Source organism: Papaver somniferum, chromosome 11 (genome assembly GCF_003573695.1).
Source record: "Papaver somniferum cultivar HN1 chromosome 11, ASM357369v1, whole genome shotgun sequence".
Classification (NCBI taxonomy): Eukaryota; Viridiplantae; Streptophyta; class Magnoliopsida; order Ranunculales; family Papaveraceae; genus Papaver; species Papaver somniferum.
In genome coordinates, this window is record NC_039368.1 from 84,171,598 (window position 1) to 84,191,109 (window position 19,512).

A 19,512-nucleotide genomic window follows, 5' to 3' on the forward strand; every position below is an offset into this window, starting at 1 on the left:
GGCATGCGTTAGCTGGTAACCTTGGATGTCTAAGATCTGCATCTTAGATGCAAAGGTGACCGTTGATTGTTACAGGCTTTCGTTTTGGCATCCGTAAAGGGAAGGCCGGCATGGCATGGTTTAGGCGCGGCAAGGTGGCTGGCACGGCATGCCATTGGCACATGTGGCATGGTCGGTATGCCTTGGCGCGTTTTAGGCGTGGCCAAAACTAGGGTTTTAGGCCAAAGGTTACCATGCGTTTTTTGGCGACCTTGGACGACTAGGATTTGCATTTAGGACGGAAGGGTGGTCGTTGATCGTCACACGCCTTCGTTTTGATAGCCGCATAGGGAAGGCCGGCATGGTGTGGCGCGGCAAGGTGGTTGGAGGGAAAAGGAATATGTGGCATGGCATGCCTTGGCGCGGTTTGGCGTGGCCAAAACTAGGGTTTTGGGACAAAGGTTACCATGTGTTGTTTGGCGACCTTGGACAGCTAGGATTTACATCCAGGATGGAAGGGTGGACGTTGATCGTCGCACGCCTTCGTTTTGGTATCCGCATAGGGAAGGACGACATGGTGTGGCGCGGCAAGGTGGTTGGCATTTCATTGGCACATGTGGCATGGCATGCCTTGACGCGGTTTGGCGTGTCCAAATTTAGGGTTTTGAGCCAAAGGTTACCGTGCGTTGTTTGGCGACCTTGGACGGCTAGGATTTGCATCTAGGATAGAAGGGTGGTCGTTGATCATCGCAGGCCTTCGTTTTGGTAGCCGCATAGGGAAGGTCAGCATGGCATGCTTTAGGCGCGCAAGGTGGCTGGCACGGCATGCCATTGGAACATATGGCATGGTCGGCATGCCTTGGTGCGGTTTAGGCGTGGCCAAAACTAGGGTTTTGGGCCAAAGGTTACCGTCCGTTGTTGCGACCTTGGGCGTCTAAGATTTGCATCTAGGATGGAAGGGTGGTCGTTGATCATCGCACGCCTTCGTTTTGGTAGCCGCATAGGGAAGGCCTGCATGGTGGGGCCAAGGCCAATGGCGCAGATGGATTGGCATGGTGGGGACAAGAGTTTGGTACGGACGGCTTGGCATGGTGGGGCCAAGGCAAGGTGCGGTTGGCTTGGCCTGGTGGGGCCAAGGTTTTGGCATGCCATTTGCGCATGGTGCGGCTAGCATGGTTGGGGCTAAGGCAAGGCGCAGTTGGCTTGGAATGGTGGGGCCAAGGGTTTGGTATTCCATTGGCGCATGGTGCGGATAGCATGGTTGGGGCCAAGGCAAGGTGTGATTGGCTTGGAATGGTGTGGCCAAGGGTTTTGCATGCCATTGGCGCATGTTTCGGCTAGCATCGTTGGGGACAAGGAAAGGTGCGGTTGGCTTGGCATGGTGGGGCCAAGGGATTGGCATGCCATTGGCGCATGGTGCGGCTAGCATGGTTGGCATGCCTTGGCGCGACAGACGTGGCTGGCATGGTTTGCCATTGGCGCAGTGGTGCGGTTGGCATGGTTGGCATGCCTTGGCGCGGAGATATGGCTGGCATAGTTTGCCATTGGCACAGTGGTGCGACTGGCATGGTTGGAATGCCTTGGCGCGGAGATGTGGCTGGCATGGTTTGACATTGGCACAGTGGTGCGGCTGGCATGCCTTGGCGCGGAGATGTGGATGGCATGGTTTGCCATTAGCACAGTGGTGCGGCTGGCATGGTTGGCATGCCTTTGTGCGAATATGTGGCTGGCATGGTTTTCCATTGGCATAGTGGTGCGGCTGGCATGGTTGGCATGCCTTGGCGCGGTAGCATGAAAATTAGGGTTTGGCATAGATGATGTCGGTCAACGTTAAGGGTTCTGCCATGGAACATGACACATAAAAAAAGGTACCCTGGTAATTCTTACGTAGGCATGCTGATCATTTCAATAAATGTGCTAATGGTCATAGTGGCATCATGTTAGTTGTGCGGTTTTATGATTTTAACCCTAAGCTAAAAACCACCATCAACATTAAGTCCCCTGCTTAGCTCGGAACAGGAGCATTGTTGCGAGGTAAGCATAAGATGGTGACGGGCAAGGACAAAAATCGAAACGACAAGTCGTGAAAAGATGGTCAGGAAGGTCCGAATAACCTTTTTCGAGAGGTAAAGAGAGTTCGTGCTTCCCGTGTTGGCAGCCTTGCATAAATTGTACTGGTGGTGCAGACCGTGGAGCGGTGAGATGAAAATCGTCGGTTTAGTCTGGCCACGCGTCATCTTCGCTGGGCTAGGGAACACTGAGATGCTGGTTGGGCGAGCTGTTGGCGTTGGTATGGTTTGGAAAGGAGCCGCAGGCATTGTGTTGGCTTGAACTTGGTACGGCGCGAGTGTGGTAGTGGGCTTGGGCGACGGCTCGATGAGGCAAGGCATGGCGTGGACGGATTGGCATGGTGGTGGCTTGTCTTCACGGGCCCGATTATCTTTTTTCCTTACTTGACTCAAAATAGGAAGTCCTTTCATTATTCAAACTCCAAAGTGTCACACTTATAAAAGGGGCCGGCCTCTCCCTTTATTTCACACCTTTTTTCTTTTCGTTCTGGCCGCGTGGTAGTAATAAAGTGAGCAAGCGTATCCCAGGTATGTCTTCCACCGTTTCCTCTTCAATTTGTTTTTCTTGTTTTCTTGTGTTGGTGCAAACCCTAGCTGTAGGCGTATCTTTCATGAACTTGTATAAATATTGTTCTTCTGTTTTGGTAAGAATCCTAGCCATAGATATACTTTCCATGAATTTGTAGTAATATTTCGGCGTGAATACCGTAGTAATGTTGGCCACCTCAATTATCACGCAAAGTAGGCATGCATGGGAAAGCAACTGTCGCCCATTCCTTCCTCGCGAAAACCTAGTTTCTAGGGTTTCCCCCCTTTCCTTGGTGTGGTCGTGCATGGTTTCCATGGTGGGGCGCGCCTTCTCAGCCGAGCGCGAGCTTCCCGTTGCAGGGTACGGCCTTGGCATGAGGCGGTGACGCAGGGTCTGCCAGTCCACATTTCCTTGCCTATGCGTGTTATGACTTTGCAGCAAATTGGCTTGTGTCCATAATGGATCCTCTGTGGTTGATAGAATAGCTTCCATGTACTTTCGTAGTAAATTCTCTTCGTTTTGTTTTTTCAGTGCAGTCCCTTCGATAGCGAAAGCAGCGTAAGAAAATTTTGTTAGGATGTCACTTGAGGGAAGCACTGCCGTACCAAAGGACGTTAGAAACTCTAAGCCAAACGTGGATGATGAATTCTTCACGATATTTTCTGCCAGGAGAAATCATCCTAAGCATGTGCCGATTCTTCTGACCGGTCCGGAGAGTGAGAGAGGGGATCGGTCGGTTCCGCCAGGGAACATAATACGGTTTTGTCTTCAGAGGAAAGAGTATTTCGCCTCTCCTGTTGACTTCAAAACCTCCTTGAGTGCATTGCGTTCCTTTGATAAATGGATGTAATTCATGATAAGTCAAGACTGTGCAAGATCTAGCTTGACCAAGGCGCAAATCATTGATGTTGTCGCGGCTTCTGCATCACTTCAAATTAGGAAAGATATCTTGGGTTTGGTCACTTTCATATCCAGATGGTGTCCAGATACTCACACGACCATATGCAGGTGGGGTGAAATGACTATCTCCTTAGAAAGTGCAGTCGTTCTGCTGAATCTTCCCATAACAGGAAACCTCAACATCAAGTTGTCAGATAATGAAGAAGAAATACGTGCCGCCCTGGTTGCGAAGTCGAAAGGGTTCGTTCGGAAGAAAACGAAATAAAGTGTTTCTATAGCTGGTGAGTGTCTCAATGGTTTCCTGATGAGTTGGCACTGGATCAAAAGAATAGTACGCTTCACGTCGCGGTATTCTTGGCTCTTTGGTTATCCAGAGATATTTTTGATGATGGCTCTGGTAAGAAGGAGATAAGGAAAGAACTTATCAAATTTTCTATAAGTTTAACGAAAGGAGTCGTTCTCCCCATTGGCGGATTGTTTCTCGGTTCTCTGTACACACATTTGGATCATCTGGTTGCGGACATGCGCGCTTCAAATGGTTACATGAAAGTGGACTCGTATGTTCATGCCGCTTTTCTCCAGGCATGGCTATGGGAGCATTTCGAGAGATACGCTCCTAAACCGTTGGCTTCACTTCCCAAGTCTTGTGGTGGTTCAAGGATACTTCGCTGGTCGAATAGGCGCCCAAGAGCTGGTTCAAACCTGGTTGATTTCCTCGACAATTCGTACGCGGTCAACTTTCGTCCGTGGGCCCCGGTATGTACATCCATAGTTCGGGTCAACACTTTTTCTTCCGCTCCAAACATGTCTTTTCTCTATGACAAAAGGAATATGGGTGTCGGAGAGATTGTATTCATGCGAAGTTGTACGCCCGGTTATATACCGTCTTTCTTTCTAGGCTCGTGTCAGGCAGTCTCTTACAATATTGATCGGGAAGCTCGGCATATGGGTTTCGACCAAGGGGGTCCCTCTTGTTCGTCAGCCGGTAGCTCCAGAGGACTCATTACCACCCGTTCTTCAAGATAGCGTTCTCACGCCGGGTAAAAGTCTCCCTTTTTTGTTTTCGGAAAGAAATCCTTCGACTACCTCCAAGTATAACACATTCTGGCAGAGTGAGTTCCTTGTCATTCAGAAATTTGCGAAAGATGCAGGGGAGAATACCCGTGGTAAGCCTTCTGCTGTGATTTTAGCGAAGCATCCGTTGCTGAGGGATCCTTCTTCAACCAAAAGAAAATCCATCATCCCGTACGCGGACAGTACCCGAGCGAAGAAGCGAAGGTCTAAAAGCCGTTCAGATGGTTTCCATTCGGATTCGACAGCTCTTCCGACTTTCAGTTCTTCTAATATGCGAGTACGTATGATTTTCTCTTTGATTTTAGTTGGATTGCGTATATCCTCGTCTATTTTCTCAACGTCTGTCTTTGTGTCTTTCCCAGGGTCTCAGCAGCATGAACGCCTTTACCAAACTTGCAAGTAGTCAGAAAACAACGTTTCTTGATACGGGAAGTGGCGATGTTGAACCTTTTCATGGTGAAGGTGAACTAGATAAGGTAGAAAGTTCGGAGTCTAGTGACGACGAGAACAGTTCTTCCAACAGTAGTGCTGAATCTTCTTCTGGTCGGTCTGAAAGCGAATCAGTGAGTCTTCTACATGTTTTTCCTTCTTCCTTCTTTCTCTCTTATTTTTGGGAAAGTATATAATCTGTGATATCATAGGGGGAAGCCGTTTCTGAAGATGAACCTGAGACGGAGACTGGTGGAGGTACAACTTTGTCTCCAACCATGGCAGCCGCACCTGGTGACCTTGAAACAGAGGTTGATCAAGATAAAAGTTTTGTTGCGACTCATACAATTGAGATCACTCGCGTGAATGCTGGCCCAATTGTCGTTAGGAATCCCTTGCCGGTCACTGATGCAGTTGCGGGCGCCACCTTCAATCCTCCATATCTGGTTCCTCATCCAGATCACGTGTTGATCAGGGGATTTAGCGTGCCAGCCAATCATGCGGCACTATACACTAAGATATGGGAAAGCTACGAACATATCGCCACGCCCAAGAAGGTTACCAGTCGATTTGCGTTGGTTAAGCGTGTGGAGGAAGCTTTGCCTTCGATTGACAACATGTGCAACGTGACCGTTAATACTGTTTCTGAGGATGTAATCTCGAGCTGGAGGTTCCATCGTGATATGTGTGTAAACTTCGAGTTCAATGTGCCTTGGTTCGTTGAAGGTTTCTCTGAGGTTGAAAAGTTGCTGGTCGAAACAGTCAAAGGTCCTTCTGCGGATATGGTGAAGAAGCAGGAAGCGGAAGTCAAAAAATTGTCCAGGAAACTGAAGTTGAAGAGGGCGGCTCTCCAAAGCACGAAGGAGGCTCTTGCTAAGAAGAGCAAGCCATTGTTGAAAAACTTTCCTTGAATGTATTTCTGTCTTCTGGACTTCTTATTTTTAGTTTTTTTTTTTGAAAGGCAAATGAAACGCCTAGTTTATGGTTTTGATTTCTTGAATTTTTGGGTTGATAAACAAATGTTACCTTGAGGGTTTTGGATTCTTCTTTTGGAATGAATTTTTTTGGGAATGATGTTGTCTTGGTTACGATTGCAAGTGACACAGACATCCCAGGAAAACCATGGAACCGTGAGCGTTGCGTGTCGGTAGATGACATGGGGTGAAACATAACATGGCTATCGGTTTCATCATTCCCGTGAAAACTTGAAATAACAAACCATGTATTTTTTCTAGGTAAGACTTACTCGGTTTTTCAGGTCTCTTGATGAAAAGGAAATCTTTCGGGTGTAAGACCGAGCTTTACGGAAGGCACCTCCGTGATTGTGGAAAGTCCCCAGTCGTATCATCTGATAATCGAGTCGTCGATTCCTGGTTGGATCGTTCGCTTTTAACCTCTAGTCAGTCCCCAGTCATCCCCCGTCGTGTCAAGACTGATAATCGGGTCGTCTGGTAACTGAGTCGTCGATCCCTGAGCGGATCGCCTGCTTCTACCGCCTTGATGTCTGGGTCGAAGCATGAGATCGTTGGTCGAAAATTGACATTGTAACCGAAAGATCAACCTCCCACTGTGGTCGCCAATTGTTTGAGGGTGAAAACAATTTATGCTGGTTTCGATAATTTGGTGTGATGCGGGTGAGAAACAAATCTAAACCCTAAACAATGTATTGCAAGGGAGTACTTTAGATTCGAGAGATCAATCTGTACAAGTCCGGCCTAAACCAATAAATGACCGTTCCAGACTTGCTGCGGTCACAAAGTGGAGGAGAAGGGTTGGTTTTGGGGAGGGAAGCCAAGAGAGTGTTGAGACCAGAATAGTTGATTCTGGAAGAGTACTTGTTTTGTGACTTGTATCAGAAAGTGGGAAGCTAACAGATGGGAAAACTAGCAAAACTTTTTCTGAGTGTTGTATGCTCCTGACCAGAACTTGTTGTTCGGTGGAAATAGGTATGCATATTTATACAAGTCGAAGTGAAACGTAGTCTGGTGTCATTAAGAAATGGAAAACGAGTGAGTAAATGGGAGGAGGTGGTAACCGGTAACTCTTGGAATTGATGTTCTATAAAAGAAAGCGTTTCACAATTACTCCCTGTATTTACTAACCGCCTCATCCTTATGACACTTTCTAATAACGAGCGTAGTATACGCCACACGCTGTAAACCTCCAAACCAATACCCAATGAGCATCCCCCAGTTTGTGACATGTGTTGATGTCTCGAGTGTTTTCGTGGAAAACATGTAGCATGTTATTGTTGTCTGGAAAGTTGAGCTTGAGAGACTTGCCGTCTCGGTGGTGACTTTCGACGGTCAAGATCTTGCATCTTAAGAGGAAGGGTAGCAATTGATTATTACAACCCTACGTTTGATAGCCAGTGACATGAAAACATGGCTTTAATATGGCATAATTTAGGGGTGGCCAAAAGTTAGGATTTTGACATTATTTGGGCGTGACCAAAACTAGGACTTCTGAAACATCTCAATCCGCAAATACACCGATTTCTGTGCATCAAGGCATCAGTCGCATCACCAATTCCATGTATTGCTTCGACAATTTCAGTACATAGTACATGTAAGAAACCAGTTTCAGCCAACAAACAAATTTCGTCATCACCACCAGCTGTTCATTTTTCTTCATTACTAGAAAACAGACTACATAAATGGTGGCGTGCCGTAATCTTCAAATTCGTAGTAGCCCGCTGAATCTTCAAACCAATCTCTATCACCACCAATCGTGACAAACAAAAAAATTTGAGATCTGAAAAATCAAAATTCAGGTGATGGAACATCTTCCATTTCCGGCGTAACATCTTCCACAGTACGTATCAATTCATCTGAATCGCTATTTTTTTCCATCGTTAATAGCATATACCTTCCATAAAATTAACCCTTTTACTTAATTCACGAACTGGTCCACAAACCCCTCTCGCAGAATCAAGCTTCAATAACAAAGACATTGAAGCTCAATCTCACTTGATTTTTTTTTTCTTTACTTCAAATTCTATTAACTGTTTCTTTTTGTTGATTTGGGCTTCGAATAAACATGTTATTTTATACACTGATAACGATTTCATCAATCATATTGCGAATTAGGTGATATCAATAGGTTGATTGTATCAAGAAATTGTAAGTATTAGGGATTTCATCAATAGTTTGAGTTGATTGGAATTTCAGTAGTTGCTGTGAATTAAGATTACTAGTTTTAGTTTTACGGTGGTGGGGTGGGATTTCTAGGGAAGAAAAAAAAGGTGAAATCTACGGGATTATGAAGAAGAGAGATACGGATAATGAGAAGAAGCAGGAATGAAAAATGGAATATATCGCCGCGAGTAGGCGGTGAAGAAGATGATGAGAGATTTTTTTGTTAGGGTTTTCGTGTATGAGATTTGTTATTATTTTTAGTCGGGGGCATTTTGGGATAGTTATAAAACGCGTGTATAATTTATGTCACGCGTGCACAGGTGATGACTCAGCTAACCGAGCAATGAACGGAAAAACTAATAATGGAAGGAAACACGAATTTCAATCTTTTTGGAGAGAAAACGCTAATTAGTAATATGAGAGGCAAAATAGCCCTATCTGTAAGTCCTTTGGGATACATACATTTGATAAAAATTGAAACCATACGGAGAGCATTGGCACGGCGCCATGGCCCTTGCGCAAGGATAACATACTGGAATCAAAAAGTTTAGATAGGAAATGTTCTTCCTAGGGCTGCACAAGACCCACCCACGATACCCAAACCCACCCGTACCCGCTAAATCCGTGGGTTTTTAATCCATACCCGCCCGTTGTGGGTGCGGGGTTGGTTATGAAAAGAAAAACCCGTTGTCTGTGGGTGCGAGGTTGGTTTAAGCTAATACCCGCCCATACCCGCCCAAAAAACCCGCAGATTATATACCATTAGATAAAACTAATCCTAGTCGTCCATTATGAAACCCTAATACTAGTAGATAGGATAACTGATAACCCTCATTCACTTTCTACACTCTTCTCTCTGTTCGGCCTCTCCTCTTCTTCCTCCTCAGTTCTTCTTCTTCACCTACGAACGACAATTATCAGAAATCTTCACCAGAAATCGACAACAACAACTTCGAATCTTCACCAGAAATCGACAACAATCGAAAAATCAACAGATTAAACACCTAATCTTCATCTGTGAACTTCCTAGATATGAATATTTTTGGGGTTTTGGTTTTATTTTTCTCACTTAATCAAGGAGAATAGAAGTTACTCTAAATACTTAAATATAAAGCGGGTTTAAACCCGTTTAAACCCATACCCGCCCAACCCGTAGCGGGCGGGTAACAAAACCCGCCCACTGTTTATGGGTGCGGGGTTGGTTATGAAAAAAAAACCCGCAATTTATGGGTGTGAGGTTGGTTTTAGCTTACACCCACCCATACCCGCACATGTGCAGCCCTAGTTCTTCCTGCATGAGTATCCCAAAGTTCTAAATCAATCAAGCAAAAAGTTCATTCTGCAAATCAGATAGCAGCACCAAGAAACAGTTTTTCTTTCAAAGAATATTCAGCATTTAAGAAGTTCACCTATCACGTGCATCAACCATAAAAAAACCTCATAAAAAGAAGGGTATTTCAGTCAATTCCAACAACTCAACGTAGGGTCCATAAACAATCTCTGTGGGACCACCCGATACATCTAACGGCCCTCAACTCTGATACACCAGTTATCTCTTCCAGCAAACATAAAAGCCTCTTCCGCAGTTACTGAGTCTCCATCTCATAATCCACCACCGTTTAATATAATCCAACGGTGAATATATGTCCACATCATCATCTTCTTCTTTCTTCTTCTCTGCTCCTTCGATATATAAACATTTCGTTTTCTTCTTCGTCTCTTTCTTTTTTTCCTCCCCTGTAGTGTCCCTTTTCTCTAGGGTTTCCGATATTTACAGACCACGACTTCATAAAATTCGATGGTTTCTCACTCATTCTCAGAGTGAAAAATAATTTCTCTCAAAAAACTTGATTTTGGTTACACTGGCCGGTGGTGGTGATTCAATTTGGAAGTGGCGAAATTAGGTAATTTTTGTTTTACATTGTTATTTTTATGGGATTTTAGGGTTAGGGTTTTGATATTTTTTGTTTGTTTGATTTTTTTTGGGTGTGAATTTACTGTTCGTGGTGTTTCTGGTTGTTTCGATTGTTATCTATCTGCATTGTTACTTGAATTGGAAGTGTGTAATTAGGGTTTGAGAAATTTTTGTTCTTGTTTTTTGTTGATAGGGTTTTGGTTGGGGAGAAGGAATTGTTACTGTGGTGGTGATTAATTAATGGCTATAGTGAAAAATAATTTTGGGGTATCAAGATTAGATGAAGAGTTAATGGTAGGAGGTAAAGGGAGTAAAGCTACTGATGGTGATGATGAACAAGAGCTTCAGAAAAGAAATTCTGATTCTGATTCTGATTCTGAAGGTACTGGTGGTGAAGATGATGAGGATGACGATGATGATGACGACGAGGATGATATGGATGAAGATGAAGATGATATTGATTCAGGAGCGGGTTCTGATGATTTTGATTTATCGGAATTGGGTGAAATTGGGGAGGAGTTTTGTCAAGTTGGGGATAATAGTTGTAGTATACCTTATGAGTTATATGATCTTAAGGATTTGGGGGAGATTTTATCAGTTGATGTTTGGAATGAGTTGCTTACTGAGGAGGAGCGTTTTAGTCTAGCGGAGTACTTGCCTGATATGGACCAAGATACGTTTACGCGTACTCTGAAGCAGCTCTTTTCAGGGAATAATTTTCATTTTGGGAATCCTGTTGCTAAGTTGTTTGATTTGTTGAAGGGGGGATTATGTCAGCCGAGAGTTAAAATGTATCGGCAAGGTTTACATTTCTTGCAAAAGCGTGAACATTACCATCGCTTGCGCAAGTATCAGAATTCTATGGTTGGTAATTGTGTCCATATGAGAGATGCTTGGAGTAACTGTAAGGGTTATAGTATGCAGGAGAAGCTTCGGGTTCTTAGCATAAGGAAAAGTCAGAAGAGCTTGGTGTATGAAAATATGCAAGGTATTGGAGGGGAGATTGATGGATCACATGAAGGTTTATTGGCTAGAGGACAGAAGGACATTCGAGTTGGGTCAAGGATGGGATCTCGAGCAATGCGTCCAGCAATAGTGGGCCAATCTTTAAGGGATTGGTCAATGATGAAACATGGGAAACAAAATCATAAAGGGAATTTCAACTCTGCTGGATCCAAAAATATATCGGCGAATGACACAATGGGAAGCTCTCAAATTCATCAAGGATTGGGGACAAAATCTAGACCGAACAGCTCGAAATTAGCTCTTCCTTGGCAAGATACTGCATTATTAAAGTATGATTTGGAACCTTCTCATAGTAGGAGAGGTCAAATAAGAAGTGAGAATGAGCTGGAAGAGTCCTCTTATGATATGAGTCTGCTGAGAGACCGCAGTGCCACTCATGCTGGTACAATGGCTAAATCAAAATACGGAAGAAAACAGGAGTTTCTGAAAAGTGAAGATTACTACGGCAGTGAAAGGTATGCAGATTCTCTTTCGTCCTTGAAGAATCAAAATTCAAATTTACATGCCAGAAACAGACCTATTAATTCGATGGCAGACATGGAGATGTTAAGGGGAAGACCGGTAGGTGATAGAAATCTTTATGATTATCCATTTCGAGATGCTGGAAAAAAGCCAAAGTATCTGGACAAGTTCCAGCTATCTGCACTTGAAGATCAGATGAATGTGGGGAAAGATCGAGCTCTGCCTTTAAAAGGAATGCCAGTTGATTGGCCTGATGAAAGTCCAGCCTTTCGGCATAGTAATCCACAAGGAGCTTTCTCTGGGAACCAACCAGTTAAATTTGATGGTTGGGATGCGAGACCTAAGAAATCTAATGTGGGTCAAGAGCTTCGTACCAGTAAGCACAATCTAACTCCTTTCCCTAAAGGTAAATCTTACATAGTTCCAACTCAGACAATCTACCCACCAGATTATAGAGGCAAAACATTCCAAACAGGAGGTAAGATGAGTTCCATCCGAAATGGAGGGTTGGATATGGAAGATCCCAGACAGTTTAATAGGCACACTCAATCTCAAAGTGAAGAAACAGAATCAGACTCCTCAGATCAAGATGACGATGATGAAGAAGAAGAGTATAATCCCCTTAAGAAGAAGTTGGGTTATGGTGGCCGCCCTACTACCGCCAAACCTGATAAGATCACGAGGAAAGGTAAGGAGTTCGCACAGTCTCTCAACTACTCGTCCAAAAAGGTTATGGACATTGGTGAACAGATGTACATGCCAGAGTTTCCATTGTCTTCTTCAGGGAGAAGTAAGGATAAGATGTTGAGCCCCAATTTCCCACATAATCATGCTGCCAGCTCTTTGCAGGAAAGTGTTTTTCCTGGATCAGTTAAGCTATCTGATGATGGAAAGCTGACTAATAAATCAATGAAGAATGGCCACGTGCTGGTTGATCCTGCTGAAAGGATGCAAATCCCAATGTCAAAGGTCTTGCATGCGGAAAAAAAGAGAAAAGGGAAAGTGGATTACGACAATTCTGTGTCTCAGCCAAAATACACGGAAGAGTACACAGATGAAGAGGATGGCAAAATCATTAGTAAATCAGGAAAGAAAGGTATAAAGACTGAAGCTCTTGAAAACCCGATGATGTCACTGGTAGGGTGCAATTCAGTTTCAAAGAAACGGAAAGGAAAGGCTGATTTGACGTACATGGAGGGGTTAGATGGAACTGATTACATACAATGTGGTCCTGACCAGCAGACTGATGATCCTTCTTCCTTGAAGAAACGGGGCAGAAGGCAAGTCGAAGCTCAAAATTCTCCTTCTATGGTGGTTTCTGAGCCACTTGTTCCAGATAGAGAAGTTGCAGATATAGAGCCAGAAGCTAAACCAGTAAAGAAACCATATGTCCCGATCACTCCTACTGTTCACACTGGCTTTTCATTCTCTATTGTGCATCTCCTTACAGCGATTCGTTTCGCTATGGTTACTCCTCTTCCAGATGATGGCTCACAAATTGGTAATCTTCAGGTGAAGATAGAGACTGGTGTTAGCGGGGATCCAGAAATTGCAGGGTCGAAGAACTTACTGTCTCTCACTGTTCAAGAGATTGTGAGCCGTGTAAAATTAAACCCTGGGGATCCTTGTATTCTTGAGACGCAGGAGCCACTTCAAGATTTAGTCAGAGGGGTTTTGAAGATATTTTCATATAAGACAGCACCTTTAGGGGCAAAGTCTTGGAAAGCATTGGTGGTTTATGAAAAAACTACAAAAAGCTGGTCCTGGATTGGGCCAGTTTTACCCACTAGCTCTTCGGACCCAGACATAGCAAAAGAGGAGACTTCTCCCGAGGCTTGGGGTCTTCCTCATAAGATGCTTGTGAAGTTGGTTGATTCATTTGCTAACTGGTTGAAAAGTGGTCAAGAAACCCTGCAGCAAATTGGAAGCCTACCTCCACCTCCTATGGCTCTGATGCAACCCGTTTTGGATGAAAAGGAAAGGTTTAGAGACTTGAGAGCTCAGAAGAGTCTCTCAACCATTAGCCCCAACACTGAAGAAGTGAGGGCATATTTTCGGCGGGAGGAAGTACTAAGATATTTAGTTCCTGACAGAGCCTTTTCTTACACAGCTGCTGATGGTAAGAAAACCACTGTTGCTCCACTGAGGAGGTGTGGTGGTAAACCAACGTCAAAGGCCAGAGATCACTTTATGCTTAAAATTGATCGGCCGCCTCATGTCACGATTCTTTGTCTTGTCAGAGATGCAGCTGCTAGACTGCCTGGAGGTATTGGCACAAGAGCAGATGTTTGTACCCTTATACGAGACTCACAGTACGTTGTTGAAGATGTTGGTGATGCACAAGTTAACCAGGTCGTTAGTGGAGCGCTGGACCGTCTGCATTATGAACGCGATCCTTGTGTACTGTTTGATGGAGATAGGAAGTTATGGGTTTACATGCATAGAAATAGGGAAGAAGAAGACTTTGATGACGATGGTACCGCGTCTACGAAGAAATGGAAGAGGCAGAGGAAAGATCCTGCAGAAGAATCAGGAGCTGTACCTGGTGCTTTTCTTGGTGCAGGAGAGCAAAACAGTCTTGCTTCTGATCTCAATCTCGATCAATTGTCCATGGGTTTAGACGGTAGAATGGAAGTTATGTATAATAAAGATCTGAGGCCATCAGGTGTGGAGAAGTCCGAGTCATTTGTTCTCCCAGCTCAAATTGACCATCAGGGTCAGCCAGTGGCTTGGGGTTTGAATCCTCTGCAAGAGAACAAAATGGCGTGTCAAGAAAACACAACAACCGAGGTGTTGGATGATGGCACATTTAACAGAGAAAGGACTGTTGGTGGGCTCATAAGTGCAAGCTTATTATGAGTACTTACTTATCATGCCTTATTTGTCCTGGTACGTTTTTGTTTCCTTGTGCTTGTTAATTTTACTTGAACCGCTATTCTTTTTACTGCTGGCGTATGGACGTATAATTAACCGCTGACCTTTGGATATATAATGGTGCTCCTCAATATCTTATGTTGTATGATTTCATGTCATTGATATATTTGTAGTTTTTTGCAAAACAATAGCTCCTAGAAAATATTTCTGTATCAGTTAGTTTCAGCAAGTTTTCTGTATATTGAAGTCCTTTCTCAATGGTGTGTCATATATCACCTGATTGAGAGAGTTGAAATCTGTTCTTCTTGCTATCTGCAAAATCTGTTTGTTTGATTAGAGGGGTTTTACTTTTGCTGCATGAAGTTCAAAACATCTGTCTATATTTATGTTCTTGATTTAGCCCCTGACAGAGAGAATGAACTTGAGAATAAGTCTCCAAGTCCTTTACAGTTTTTTAGCATAAGATAGTAAAGGCAAAAATGATTCTCTTCCTGTGCACGTAATCAAAATAAATAAAGGAGTATATGCTATCCTCTTTAACAGTAGTAATTCTAAATGTTGACCTTATCCTCTTGCTGTAACTCTGGATGGAATACTGATATGATTCCATATATCATTATTATTGATGTGCTTTTTTCTTTTGCTTTTGGCAGATCCTGATTCCATTGATCTTGCAGAAGACTGTGTACATTAAAGGTGTGGTTGGTCCCTTACAGTTTCAATGTACATATTATAAATGTATATTTTTCTCCTTAATTGCGGGATGGTAAAATATCAAGTTCGACCTTGTTGAGGCTCATATGATCTCTCTTGTTGGCTCTCTTTTCATAGCTCTTGCTCCGCAGCAGCATCTGAAAGTAATTTTTGTTCCTTCTCTATTTTATTATTTCGAAAATTCATGTGAATGCTTTAGTTTTGCAATCTCACTGTTCTTAGTTAGAAATGAAAGTAGTGGTCTTGCTTTATTGTATTCATCTGATCACAAGCATATGTTCCTGTGATTTTACACCATAAAAAAGAAAGAAAATAAACAGGTCTCCCGGAGATGATTTTTCCAAATTTTATTGGTTTCAGAATCTTACTACAGTTCTACATACAAACACAGAAATCTAGAAAAATATTTCTGGCTGCAGGTTGAAGTCTTATCAACTGTTTGACCGCGACCCGAACGTCGAATTTAGACACACTCAGAACACCATGGTGAAGATGGTTGCAAGAACTCAAAATACCTATTTTCAGTTTATTATGATGAATAAACAAAACAAGACAAAAAAAAGTGTATCATCAAAACAAATTAATTATTTTATTCTTTTCACACCAAAAAAATAAAAAGACAAAAAAAAAAAAACATAATCTAAGGAGCAACAGCAGCTGATTGGCGATGCACGAAATTCAGTTTTGCTCCGTCTTTGATCAAAATACTCTTGAATTGATTGCGTCTTCATCGTGCAGTTTATATTTCTTACGCACCTCAGAGAAGTTGCTGCACACATGGGACAAACCGCTCTCTCATGAAATAATTTAATGAAGAATATGCAGCTGGTTGGTGGTGGCGTATGAAATTAAGTTTTGCACCGTCCTCCTTCAAAATACATGTAATTCTGTCTGCATCATCTACGAGTTTATAACTCTTATACGCTAAACAGAAGTGGCTCCATACGAGGGGCCAATTTACCTGTTGATCTGCAAAACGTTTCTCTACAGCTTTCTTAACCTGTCTTACAGTTGCGTTTTTACTGACTTGAACTTGGTATTCATCACCATTCGTCTTTACGATAGTTAAATTCAAAACTGAAACCAACTTTTCGGATGATGCAGCGGATCGTCAAAGAAATCGAACGGGATTCTTCTTTGCGAATTTCTCTCTAGTTCTCAATTATATATATATGCTCACAGTGTTGTGGCTTACAGAATTTTGCACAATAGATAGATTGTCTATCAATCGGTGCTTCTTAGAGAAAGCTATGACATCCTTATATAGGCAATCGGACTACTAAATCCAGGATTCAGTGTTCTGATGGGAATCGGACTACTAAATCCGTTTGGTAATAGGAAACCAACTGTCCTTTACTAAACCCTTACCATTAATTGTCCCTTAAATCGGTGTTAAACCAATTGTCCGTTACTAAACCCTTACATTGTTGTCGAGTACCGATTTGGCGCAAGATGTTGCAGCAGATAGAGGTAAGCTCTTGACTAACGACTTTCTACATATGATTCGCAAGGATATGTCAAAGCTTCACAGATGTCATGAATTGTTGTCTATGATACACACGGGTGCAGATCCTCTGTGCCTAACATTTTCCTGTCCTCTGTCCCAACCTATAAGGTTTCTCCACGTGTCTTCTTAATTTAACTGTCGTTTAATGGCATCTCACGTCGTTAGTCATCAATCACAGTATTTGATCAAAATTGCCTTTCTTCTTTTTTAACTTTTTTTTTTTTTGAAAAGATGCCATTCTTCTTCGGTTCTCACTATTAATCTGTTCGTTCTTTCAGAATCTATATTTAAGTCTCGCTAATTAATCTAGTTATGATGAGAAATGAATCTGTTTTGGCTGGTTATAAGAATCGATGGGATTGTGAGGTTTTTGAAACTAAAAATTAGGATTTAGGGTATAGTTTTTAGGTGTACTGATCGAGGAAATCCAGTAAAAAATCAATCTTGATAATATCAAAGGTATCAATTCATTAGGAAGAAAATCAGCTATTACGTTTTCTAGACTTCCAATTTTGTTTCTTCATTAAATATTGCCGGGATATATTTATACCCTAAATTGATATGGATCCAATAAATCATGATGATGATTCAAACATTTAAATGCTTTTTTTTTTTTATGGTATTGGTATATAAGGATCCAATTGAATCATTGATTTTTAGAGAGAATATTTTGCAGATGATTGACAGGAAATTAAAATTATATACTATGGAAGAACCATGAGAAGAAGAAGAAGAACAGCTTTATTCATTTTGATTCATTCGAATAATAACTTAAGTACTTAACGGGGTTAAATATAAATAACCAATTGTTAAATAGGGAGATACGTGGCGCGATCCAATAGGTTGGGACAGGGGACAGGAAAATATTCGTCACAGAGGATCCGGACCCGATACACTATATCCTTATAATTGGATATATAAGGAAAGCTTTCATTAGAATGATTTTTTGTGCACCATTGTTTTTCTGGGACCATTGTTTTATTTTGGGTAAGACATTAGAAATAAATCTAGATAATCCTTTATCTTGATATTTTTATTAATACCTAAATTATCCTCCTGATTAATTTTGGGTAATGATTAGTTTTAGTTAATAAAAATTAGTGTAATGATTAGTTAAATGATTAAGTTAAAGATAATTAGTGAGATTAAAAAATCAGATGGGTTTTTTTTTTTAAGAAGAAGTAGAATTATTGAGAGAGTAAAGTTAGAGAAGATGAAGAAGAAAAACATGGAAAATAATTTATTTTTTTGAGTTCACTAATCTTGAGTATTCAAGTGATGATTCAGTTTATGATAATTCATCTGAATCTTCATCTCCTTCTTCTCCTAGAATATTTGTTAATCTTCATAATGATCCAAGTATGAGTTATTTATTAAATGGTGATTGTATTCTTCCCCAAACTCAATCTCAAGAGGAAAACAATGGATTTTACTAACCACAACCGGAGGAAGAGTACTTGGGTACCTAGGTATACTTCAAACTTAGATAATGTTGGTTGAATTGCTCCAAATTTTCAAAAAAATGTAAAACTTTATGGTAGATTTGTGCTTGTTCGGTTACCTTATGTGAAGAATAGGTAACCGAACTCATCTGGAAGTGTAGTTCGGTTACTTGTTCCAAACACGCAGGTTACCGAACTCGATCTTTAATGGAGGTTTTTAGTCGTTCGGTTAACAAACATGTTACCGAACTTTGTTCATAGGATTTAAGAGTAAAGTTCGGTTGGAACGCAATGTCACCGAACTTTAGGATCTCAAAGTTCGATTGGTTTGGAACCAATAACTACTGAACTTTACGTAAAATAAGATCTGACTTAGTGTACAAAGTTCGGTTGGTTCGCAACCAATAACTAACCGAACTTAACGTAAAATAAGATTTGACATAGTGTCCGAAGTTCGGTTGGTTCGCAAACTTGAACCCAACAACATAATTAACCGAACTTAGAAAAAATAAATCAAAAGTTACAGTGTTGTATTCGGTTACCTAGTTAAAAATGGAAGGTAACCGAACTTTCTACTTATTATTTGTTCGGTTACATGTCAACTTGCTTTACAAACCGAACCTTGAGTTCGGTTATCGCGATAAATTTTTCTTGTTACCGAACTTGTTTGTGATTGCCATTGTTGTTGTTCCATTTCTTGTAGATTGAATGCCCACCTATACCAATGGATGATCAACCTTCTCCGATTAATATGTTGTTCGAAGATACATCCCATCACTATGTAAATGATTTGGTATTTAAAGAACCTATTGATGCGAAGAATTGGGCTAGAGAGCATGCCAAGAAAGCCATGTGCGTATTAGTTTTGAATGGAAAAGAAAGCAAAACTCGTTTAAAAATGGTTGGTGAGAGAAGTGGAGATCCTGATGTTAGTCACAAGACGAAGGGTTATGTGTATAAAGGAAAGACGAAGAGAAAGAACACAACGTTCTCAAAGAAAATTAAATGTCCGTTCAAGCTAGTATTTAGTAAGTGGAAAAAAAGGAATGGATGGGTTCTATCTATGGATAAGGTGGTAGGTTATCATAACCACCATCGTCCGGAGGATCTTGAAGGACATGCAATGGCCGCAAGGCTCACTCATCAGGAAATAGAGAAAATAGCTAAATATATAAGAATGGGTATTTCACCGGTTAATATGCTTTGCTTATTAAAGGATGATAACCCGGAAAAAGTATCATATTTGTCTACCATTTACAATGCAATTGAGACAATTAAAATGAATGAATGGAAGGATAGACAAGTCATGCAACAATTATTTTTTTTGGCTCAAGAGAAAGGCTACGCGGTTCAAAAGAAGGTAGGTCTGGAAGAAGAAATAACTCATCTCTTCATTTCTCATCGAAAGAGTGTTCAATTGGATCAATGCTTCCATGAAGTTCTTATAATGGATTG

The 19,512-nt window shown here is 41.8% G+C and overlaps 1 protein-coding gene across 1 annotated transcript; it reads left to right on the forward strand.

Annotated features, from left to right (window-relative positions):
* The first annotated feature begins 9,853 nt into the window (after positions 1-9,853).
* Positions 9,854-15,453, forward strand: LOC113320777. The gene is made up of 3 exons (XM_026568673.1): positions 9,854-10,021; positions 10,226-14,409; positions 15,048-15,453. Exon 2 carries the CDS (start codon positions 10,273-10,275, stop codon positions 14,377-14,379), a length of 4,107 nt encoding a protein of 1,368 aa, XP_026424458.1. The 5' UTR covers positions 9,854-10,021; positions 10,226-10,272; the 3' UTR covers positions 14,380-14,409; positions 15,048-15,453.
* Positions 15,454-19,512: the final 4,059 nt, after the last annotated feature.